Source organism: Crocodylus siamensis, chromosome 2 (genome assembly GCF_052110815.1).
Source record: "Crocodylus siamensis isolate JL-2025a chromosome 2, ASM5211081v1, whole genome shotgun sequence".
Taxonomy (NCBI): domain Eukaryota; kingdom Metazoa; phylum Chordata; order Crocodylia; family Crocodylidae; genus Crocodylus; species Crocodylus siamensis.
This window is the reverse complement of record NC_143396.1, coordinates 265745292-265755715: the sequence shown is the minus strand read 5'-3', so window position 1 is coordinate 265755715 and position 10424 is coordinate 265745292. Positions and strand designations below refer to the sequence as shown.

At 46.5% G+C, this 10424-nt stretch overlaps 1 protein-coding gene across 1 annotated transcript in view; it reads right to left on the bottom strand.

Annotated features, from left to right (window-relative positions):
• Nucleotides 1-422: 422 nt before the first annotated feature.
• RIN3 (Ras and Rab interactor 3) overlaps nucleotides 423-10424 on the bottom strand; it is an 80199-nt gene continuing 70197 nt past the window's right edge. The window contains exons 7-8 of the mRNA XM_090034654.1: nucleotides 9801-9964; nucleotides 423-1768 (exon numbers count right to left, since the gene is read on the bottom strand). Coding sequence (XP_089890780.1) covers nucleotides 1460-1768; nucleotides 9801-9964 — 473 coding nt within the window. The 3' untranslated portion in view covers nucleotides 423-1459. The remainder of the gene's footprint in view (nucleotides 1769-9800; nucleotides 9965-10424) is intronic.

The window sequence follows — 10424 nt, the reverse complement described above, 5'->3', positions numbered from 1 at the left end:
CAGTAAGTTGAATGCAATCACTTGCACCTTGCATAATGACCCCTTTTCTAACCATAACTTTGTGGGGGGGTTTCCTGTCACTTGGCCTGTCCTGTGGATCAGATACTCCTGCTATAATGGAAGTTAGATGCATCTTATCTCGCCTAAGGAGAACTGGTTCCTGTAAGAACATTAACATCAAGGGGAACTTTGCCTGACTAAAGACTGTGAAATCAGGCCAATGATGGATTCAAGCCTGCATTTAAGATGACTGCCATTTTCATTCTTCACTGAGGAGGCAGAAAACCTGCCTGAGGTTAGTGCAGGCATGTGCTTTTGTACTGGGACATTTTTATGGGAAATCAAGTCTGCAGTGAGATTTCAGTGGTAGGCTCTGAACCCCTGAATAGAGAACTGGAGAGAGCAGAAGGAGCATTGGCAAGTTCAGTTTGTAACAGTATGGATTTACTCATGTTATAATACAGCATGGCCTGATGATATGATTAGATCATGGAAGAGAAGCATCCAATACTGGGTAAAAAGAGAAAGGTATTTTTTTAAACTTCTTTGAACTTAAGCTCCTTCACAGATCCATTTGATATAAAACAGAGCCTGCTGTGTTGGGCCTTGCTTTTCACCTGAACCTTTTTATGCTATAAAGTTCTCCACAACTAAAATGTTATTTTGCAGTGATTATAACATATCATAAGTGGAAATAAATACATTTAGCTGGACATTATCATACAACATACGTAATTAAAACTACTGTACATCTAATAGGAGATAGACATGATTCAATCTGCAAATATGCACCAGTGGAAATGCATAAATTCCATTTTTTCACTGAAAGTACTGTATAGAAGGGATTACAAGTGCATGTACAGTATTAGCGTGCATGTTCTTTTGTTGCCTATATTTCACATGTGTGAGATGCCAAGGTATGTATGGAGTTTTGCTGCATAACACAATCCTATGCCACTGAATATATCAGCCATGGCCCAGAATTTATTCAATTCAGCCTTGTCCAACAAGCCAGCACTGGGCACAGGCACCAGTTAAGCCCTAAAAATAGGGCTTAACACATGCACAGGCCTTGTACAGGCACTCTGCATGGAGGTCACTATTCAGGTTGTAATGGGACAATTGTTCACCCTACTGTAGAAACTCAGGAGCAACTGGCATAAAGCTCCATTGGCTACTTATGATATGCAGAGTTTAATCTATTGGCATACAGAGGTTTTGAGGTTTAACACTTCAAGTTTAAGTATGAAGATTCCCATGAAAGCTGCATTTACTTCTGCAGCTGAATTCTCCTGAGAAATGCCCTGGAATCAGACAGCATCTACACTTAGCATCCTGCCCTCCCCTGCTAAAAGGCTGAGCCCCCAGTAGCTTCTGATGTTAGTGACAGAAGCTCTCATGAGATAACCTGTCTCAGTTCTTCAGAGATACCTCCACATACAGTATAAGAGTTCTCCCACTATAAAAAGTCTGGCTCTTTGATGACTAGAACCTGGGTTTCTTCACTGGCTTTTGCTTTATAAATAAAGTGGAAATCTTTCTTGGGTTCAAATTTCAGCAAGTAGGATTTTATGTGATGAGGGAAGGCATCGTCAGCGAGCTGCAGGCATCTGTTGTCCACCTCAACAAAGAGCCCATAGTCCTGGGGATCTGATACCTCAAACTTCTCAGCACATTGCTGGCCTAGCTGCAGCGTCGTCGTGTCATTCCGGGAGGCCAATGTCCTTGTCTGGGACTCAGGCTCCATAAAAGAGATGGAGATGAAATCCTGCCAAGACAAACAAGCGGGAGATCTAGCTATTGAGGCTTTGACTTTAGGAGATACCAGTGATGACAGCATATTAGACACGGGCCCGGGGAGCAAAGTTCAGTCCAAATTCAGACTTCCCTAGAGTCAGGGATGTTTCAGTGGTAGGATTTTGGTATGATTTACTCCGGCAGGGGAACGGAATGTGTTACTGTATTTACTCGATTCCAACACAAGGTTTTTCTTCTGTTCATCTTGGGAGAAATAAAGCTTTGTCTTAGCATCGAGTATCACAGTTGGAAGCTGTGAGATGCAGCTGTGTGGGGAGCCCAGTTGGGGCAAGGACAGCACCAGCATCCCTGCCTGCCTCCCTCCTCCCATTCCCTTCTTGGCAGGGAGCCAGGCAGGGAAGGAGGAATCTGCACCCTATTGCTATGTTCTCCAGCCAGCCGTGCTCCTTGTAGAGCAGCTCCCAGCTGGAGCAGTCAGACGAGGCTGTAGCAGGCACCTGGGGAGTTCCAGAGCTACTCCGGTCCCACGCTGCAGTGAGCAGCTACACGGGGAGCCTGGCTCTGCAGCATGCAGAGTGCTCCTGCTCTCAGCCATCAGGGGAGACAAGGCAGGTGGGAGAGGAGCTGGGCAGGGAAGAAAGAATCTGCCCACAGCGGAGCCAGGCTCCCTGCCTAGGTGCTCCCTGAGTGACTCTGGGGCTCACCCTCCCTCTCCAACAGTAGGGAAAGCAGCAGAAGGGGAATAGGCAGGGAGGCAGGAGGTGAGGAAGTGGAGGTGATAGTGGGGGACAGCAGGGAGCCAGAAGTGGAGGAGGGCAAGCTGCCTTCATCTGCTTTCTTCCCACTTATGCTTCCCCCTCTGCTTTCTCCTGTGCCTTTTTACCTCTATTTGCCGTCCTGTCACCTGCCCACCTCCTTTGACTCTGTTTTCCTCACTGCTTGCCCCTTGCCACAGTTTTCCTACTGCAGCAGTGAGGGGGACAAATTTAAGGTGACCCTCCAATAATTAGGTTTTGGACATGGAAAATTATAACAAATTTATAATTTCCCATGTCTAGAATCTAATGGGGGGGGGGTCTTCTTAATTGAAAGTTGTATTTGATTCTGGTAAGTACAGTATACATCATGGAAAACACACACACACACACACACACACACACACACATATATATATACATATGTATCTTTCAGGTGTAAAAGTCAAGTGTGATGCCAATTTTGATCCAGAAAAAAGTGTGCCTCAGGTATCAAAGTTTGGGAGACCCTGCAATAGCATAACTGAAGGGGCTGACTGGGGCAGTACCTACAGACACCACCTTTGTTGGGGGGCTACAAAAGTAGCTACTGCAATCTGCATGAGGCATCTGGCACTGCCCCGTACATCGTGGCTCCCATAGGTGTGAAGCTGCCCTGCTTCACCTCTGCTATCAAGCTCTCTCCCCCAAAGAATACTCACTGTTATGCCCTGATGCAGAAAATAATTAAAAGAAGTGATTAGTCCCATTGAAGGCAGTGGGACTGCTCACACGCTGGAACTGAATCATCTGTTTAAGTCCTTCAACATGTCACAGCCTTGTTGAATATCTCCTGTGATGCAGTCTGTGCTCTTGGAAATAGTTTCCCCCCCACACACTTTGCCTGTGGTACACTACCCAGCAAAACAGGAAGTAAAATGGTATATGATTAGCATGAGTAAGTCCTGCTCTGCCTCAAAACTAGAGGTCTCCCAGACTAGGAGAAGACTTGCTTCATTGCAGTCCTCCCACCTCTGTGAGGTAGGGACAACATGGGATGGTGTCTTCCCCTTCTTTCTTCAGTTGGAAGGTACTGAAAGAGCGGCTGCTGTGAGATGGACTCCAATTGAACGTGGATTAGGAGAGCAATGATTGCATACCGCCCCCCAGGGAACGCTCGAGTCACAGCTCTAGGCAACCCACGGCCACAGGCGTCCTTTTCATCCAGAAGGATTAAAAATAATGCAGCCTTTTTGGTCAGACAACTGAAGAGGGGAAGTTGGGAAATCTTGCAGGTTATTTTGCATATGACCTGGCAGAGGGATCTTACTTCTGAAAAGTGAGGCCTGACTCTAGAAAGGGAATGGATAAAGATGCTACAGAACTACAAAGTATCTAGACCATAAGTGACCAAGATATGGCCTGTGGGCTGGATCCAGTTCACGAAGCCATGCCATCCAGCCTGCAAGGCTCTCCATGGGTCTGAAAATGTAGAGGTGGAGGAGTGGTGGCAGTGTTAACTGCTGTGGCTCCTGAGCTGCAACAATTAATGCTTCCACCGCTCATTGTACTGCCAAATTTCTGTACCTGCAGGGAGCCCTGAAGGACAGATGATGTGGCCCTACATGCCAGATCAGGCCTGCCAACCATCCCTATGCCATTCACCTGGCTAGATGAGGTGGGTCAGATCTAGATCATTCCCTTGCCAGGAAGGGGCTCTTCCCTCCAGCACATTTTGTAGTGCTCTGGACTAGAAATAGTCCAGTTTCTATTTAAATGGCTCAAGTGAAGAGTAAAAGGCTGACAGCCTACACAGCTGATCTGTTTGTGATGAGGAGAGTACTTGTTAACATCTGCATTGCTTGAGCCAAGCAGACCTACACACTGGAGGGAAGTATGAGGAACATATTCTCCACATCCATTAAGTGCTCCCTTGTGCATGCTGGACAAGTCACTGTGGGCACATCTACACAAGACATTTACTCTGCAAATGACTAATTAACTGCATTAAATTCTCAGTGTCTACATGTGCAGCCCTATTAGGGAGCACCAAACTAATTAACTCTGCAGCAGGCTAGTTCTTGTAAATACAAGTCCTACCCTGCTGCAGAATTTATTTTCGTGTACAGCATCACACATGTAGATGCCAACCTAGCTGGCTGGGGCACAAGGGTGCTTCAGTGTAGGGGCTGCCTGACGGCTAGCCCCATACTGAAGCACCTTCGTGCCCCAGCTAGCCCCTCTGCACCACACTGAGCCTAGTTGGAGCAGCTCCAGGCTGGCAGGCTGAACCCCCAGGCTCCCTGCCAGCCTGTGACCTGGCTCAAAGTGCTACAGTCAGGGCGCACGTGTAAGTGGTGTGCCTAGGAGCTTCCCAGGAGCAATAAACTGTGGAGCAATAAGCACTAATGGCACATGTAGACAGTCTGTCAAGGAGTCATAAAGCCTGAGCAAAAGGATCTTTGCTGCCACCTTGTGGTTGAACACAGAGTATTGCAAACAGCTATGAACATTCATTCAGTGCTTGTGGAATGCCCTGGGTTGCCAGGGCATTTATCTAGGAATACAAGACAGGAAGCAACACTAGAAGTTTTCTTACCCATGAAAACTGCTGAAATGTCCTGGAAACACATCTAGGAAGAAGAAGGCAACTTAGTCTTTCTGCCTTTTTGCCAGCCTCTTAATCCTTGACCAACAACATGGATGCTAACTTGTATCAACTTTGAGAGTGTTTATTGTGATGTGTGCACTTTCCCCCATAGCAGGTGGACAGAGACATCTATCTTATCTAGTAACATTTTTAAGCCACAGCTGATATAAACCTGCTGCTTAATGATATAAGGAGGAGGAAGAGATAAGAAGCAGGCTTGTTTGAATGTCTCAACATTAAGGTAAAAAGGGAAAAATCAGGGATGAGGCCAGAGGGTTTAATCAGGAAGAGGAGGCAGATGATACTTTTTTTTTAGTAACTCACAGAAGCATTAAAAAATTAGGACCTGATGTTAATGGCAATTTAATTACCAGACTTCTGTTGGAAAAACAGCATAGAAACACCCCATCCAAAAACTTCTTGGGATATGCTGAGGGCAAATTTTTGTTTGAGGCGGCAAAGGATGTGTCAATGGTAACAGCTAGGTTCTGTTTGATTCTTATTAACTAGCTGAAAAGCTAAAGGTAGAAGGTAATTTGGGTTTAAGTGATTCCAAAATGAAAGAATTCCCTATAGAAGGAATAGAAAGAATGAAAGCAGCAGAACAAGGATAGCTGACTTCTAAAAAGCAGGCTTGAACACTTGGAGAACTGGTATTTTAGGGGATGATAATCTAAGAGATAAAGGAGTAACTGAAAGAGACTATTATTAAAAGCACAATGGAAATATCCCAATGCAGAGGAAAGATGCAACCTATAGGAAGAAGCCATTATGGCTGCATCGGCAGCTCTTTCATAACCAGAAAACTACAAAGGGGAGAAACAAAAAGTAGAAACACAGATGAGTATGCAGGCAGAGTGTGTGTGTGAAGGCACCAAATCCAGAAGACTTATGCACAAAGCAAGTTACAACTAGTGAGGGCCATAAGAGGCAATGGGAAAAGGTTCTAAAATTGAATTAGAACATGGCTGTCCAGCTTCTGAGTGGCCAGGGACCCCCTCGTAACATCCCACAAGGGCTGAACACAGGTGCCCCCTACCATGTCACTGACCCCGCACCCTGGCACACTGTGCCATGTGTCCCCCCACCATACCAATCAGCATGTTCCCCGCCATGAGCTCCAGGGCCAGAGCTCCCAAGCTCTACATACTGTCCCACGTGCCCCTCCCCACACTGTAACATGCTGGCATGACACACAGGGTTTTTGATTCCCACCCCCCCGCCTGACTGCCTTGGCCCTGTCAATAGTAACGCTGTCGCCTGGACTGGGAGCCCAGGGGCCACAGGTTAATGCTTTAGGGGCCACATGCAACCTATGGGCTGCCTGTTGGATAGCCCTGGATTAGAAGTAAGCAGAAGATGAAGAAAGATATTTGTCCATTATTTATCAAGGAAGAAGAGAACGTAACGGATGATACAGGCAAGATTGATGTACCCAGTGCCTTCTTTGCTTCAGTTTTCACCAATAAAGCTGTGACTGGATACTTAACCAGATCAATTTTAACTAGGGAATAGGAATGAAGGCTAGAATAGGGAAAGAACAGGTTAGCAAAGTAAATAGGGTGATAACATTCATCTTAGAATAGTCAAGGAATTAGCTAAAGCTATTTCTGAACCCTTGCCTATAGAGGAGATCCCAGAGGCCTGGAGAAGGGCCAACGTAATATTTAAGAAGGGGAAAAAGGAGGATGTGGGGAATTGTAGACCTAGAAAAATACCTGACAACCAGAAAAATACTGGGACAAATTCTGAAACAACTGATAAGAATCTAGGGAATACTGAAGTGATAAAAACAGCTAACATGGAATCATCAAGAACAAATGATTAGGGGTATGTGAAGCGAGCCCTATATGATTCGGATTCAGATTTGGCCTGAATCAGGGACAGCAATTCGATTCGTTGATTTGGATCACTATCCCTGATTCAATTCAGTCAAATCTGAATCTGAAGATTCAATGCTGATTTGGAGAATCAGCAATTTGGACATAGACACAGCTTTAAATGTTTTTTCTACATACCTCGAGGTACCAGCATGGGTCGTGAATGCTGCGATGCTGGGGCAAATGGAGTATCCCACAGGAGCGTGCAGGGGGCAGGGGCAGCACGCTGTCCGGTAAACCTGGAAGTGGACTAGAAGTACTTCCAGTCCACTTCTGTGTCCACCAAGGACCGTACGGGTGCCCCCTCCCCCCCCGAATCAGTGATCAGCCGCAGGGGGATTCTGGGTGCCGCCCCAGACCCAGAAGACACCAGTCGCCGAGCCGGTGAATGGGGGGGGGGGGCCCACCACGTACTCTCTGGTGGACCCAGAAGTCGACTGGAAGTGCTTCTGGTCTACTTCCGGGTCTGCTGCTGAGCACGCTGGGGAGCCCCCTTGCACTTCTGTAGGACGCTCCATGCACCCCAGCATCACAGCATTCACAAGCCATCAGCTACCTAGAGGTATGTAGAAAAAACATTTAAAGCTGTGTCTATGTCTGAATTGCCGAATCTTTCTGACTCAAGTCAGAGCGTTCCAATTTGATTTGGAGAGATTAAAGGTTCCTCTGGTTTGATCTGGATTCGGAAATTCAGCCACCGAATTGGGCTGAATCTCCACCGAATCGAATCAGGGACAAACTTCGCACAGCCCTACAAATTATGTTAAAACAACCTAAATTCTTTCATTGACCAGATAACTGTCAAAGGGAAAAGCATAATATAGCTTGAGTTTAGTTAGGCTTTTGACACCATCTCCTATGACAGTTTAATAAGTAAATTAGGAAAATACATCGTAGATAGAATTACCATAAAGTGAGTGCCTAACTTGTTGAAAACCTGTACTCTACCAGTAGTTGTCAATGGTTTGGTATCCGACTAGGAAAGATATGTGCAAGCTGAAAAGACTGAAGATAATATGAGGCTGAGAAAACAAGACCTAGGAGTTAAAATTCAAGGAAATGAGCATGTTCTGTCTAGAAAAGAGAAGACAGAGTGGAAGGAAATGATATCAGTCTTCTAATATGTAGAAGGGTGTTAGAGAAACTGATGATCAGTTTTTCCCCATGTCACCTGAAAATGGGACAATAAAAATTTGGCTTAATGCTCGAAGATGATTTAAGTAGCTATAGGGTGCTTGCACACACGATGGGGGTTTAGTTCGGTTTAGATCTCCCTAAATTGAAACAGTGGCCTTTAAAGAACCCATGGTTTCCACTGTTTCAGTTTAAGGAGAACTAAACTGAACTAAACCCCATCACACGTACACAAGGTCTAGAGGCCCAATCCTTAGAGCTTACCTGCCTCTCCCATGGTGGGGGGTGGAGGGTGAGCTGCCAGTGGGCCAAGCGGTCCCTGTGCTGTGGGGGACCCCAGTGCTTCACTCTGTGGTGGCGGTGCCTCCCAGGTGGCACCCACCCGCTGGCATGGCACCTGGCTTGGGCAGTCCTAGGAAGTGCTGCAGCCACGGAGGGAAGCAATGTACCCCCTGCAGCTGTGGAGGGAAACACTGGGCTCCCACACAGCTCAGGCAGGCCCCGGGAGGGGGGAAAAGAAAAGATCAGGTTCCTTGCCACTTTTTTTTTCTTCAGTTGAGCCTGCTTGCTCCAGCTGCTGCCAGGTTGCGCAGCTCCTGAACTGCGCCTGGGGGGTGCCTCCACTGCAGAGGGAAGCACCAGGGTCCCCTGCAGCTCAGGGAGCGCTAGGGCCACCGGCAGCTAGCCCCCCCACCAATGCCCAGCCACCGCCACGAGAGAGGCAGGTAGGCTCCAGAACCCCATGCACAGTCCCTGCTGCCTTCTTACCACCTGGGACTGCCTGGGAATGGCTGGCTTGCCCCTGGGGCAGAGCAGCAAGGTGTGCTGGTGATGGGAGAAGGCGATGGGAGAAGGTGATGGGGACAGTGCACAGGATGCTGAAAGCCTGCCAAGCCTGAGCTTCCCTGAGCACGTTGGCTTCCAGCGCCCTGTGCAACATTGCACTTTGTTAGGTAGCAAACTAAAACTCTTCGGACAGGTTTTATCTTGCTACGTTACAAAGTCATTTAAAGTGGAATATACTACTGAGCATGCAAAAAGCAACACTATTAAAGTGGAATATACGGCCAAGAATGCAAACAGCAACGCCATTAAAGCAGTGCAAAAGGGCATTTAAGTTGCTTTAAAAGCCAATTTTGTTTCATATACGAAGGCCCATAGAGAAAAACTGTCTATGAGGGGATCCCTAGGGAGGGTGTAGAATTCCCATCAATGGAGACTTAAAGCAGATTAGACAAGCATCTATCAAGAAGGGCCGGTGTACTTGGATCCAACCTCAGTGAAAAATAATATACTAGATAACCTCTTAAGGTCTCTTCCATTTCCATGATGCTATAACAGCATCCCAGTATGAACAAAAATAGCCTTGGGCAAGCCAGTTACTTTGGTGATTGCTCAACCTCAGTATCTTCCACTGCCTTTAGTAGCCCATCACACAAACTTAATAAACAGAATGTAGAGTGAGCCATTATTTTCAGTCATGCCTTCTCTTCTACCAGCTGTATCACAATTGGCATTTTTATTCTCTGTTCCAGCTACAATAAATTTTAAATAGAGTTTTTTCAAAGTCTGCCTTATTGGTTAAGGGACACTTTCACCCATCAGTACATGTGTGCAACTGTCTGTCATGCTAATGGGAGTTACCTGCACAGATGATCTGGACGCCCGGGCCTTGTTGAGTGTTCTTCGCCTCTCCCAGCGGTGAATGGAGTCCTGCACTTCCACACTGAGCTGCCGAGTCACTGTTATCTTATCATAGTTCTTGATGTGTTCCAGGGCTCCATAGGTGGTGGTTAAATAATAGGAACCTAGGAACAGACAGAGAAGATCCCAAAGCAACATTGTAACTGAATCTACTGCTAATTTGTCTTTCCACCCTCTCTGCTTCCCTGTTCATTTAACTTCTACAAACTGTCCATATCTTGGATTATGGGTGTTGTAGGGTGGATTGTTTTATCTCCCTGTACCAGGGGACAACAGGGCTCTGACTTCTGTTGGAGTCTCCTGATGTTACCTCAGTAGAAATAATAAATAATTATCACAGTAGACAGCATTCTGGTTCATGTAGCTGGGCAGGCAACGGAAGCTACTGAACTTGCATGTGTCATTCCCCATAGATAGATTCGTAGATTCAGAGATTGTTAGGGGATGAAAGGGACTTTGTAGATCATCGAGTCCAGTCCCCCTGCAGTAGGCAAGAAAAGACAGCTGTCAAGTGACCCCAGTGAGGTGACTGTCCAGTCCCCTTTTGAAGATTTCCAGGGTAGG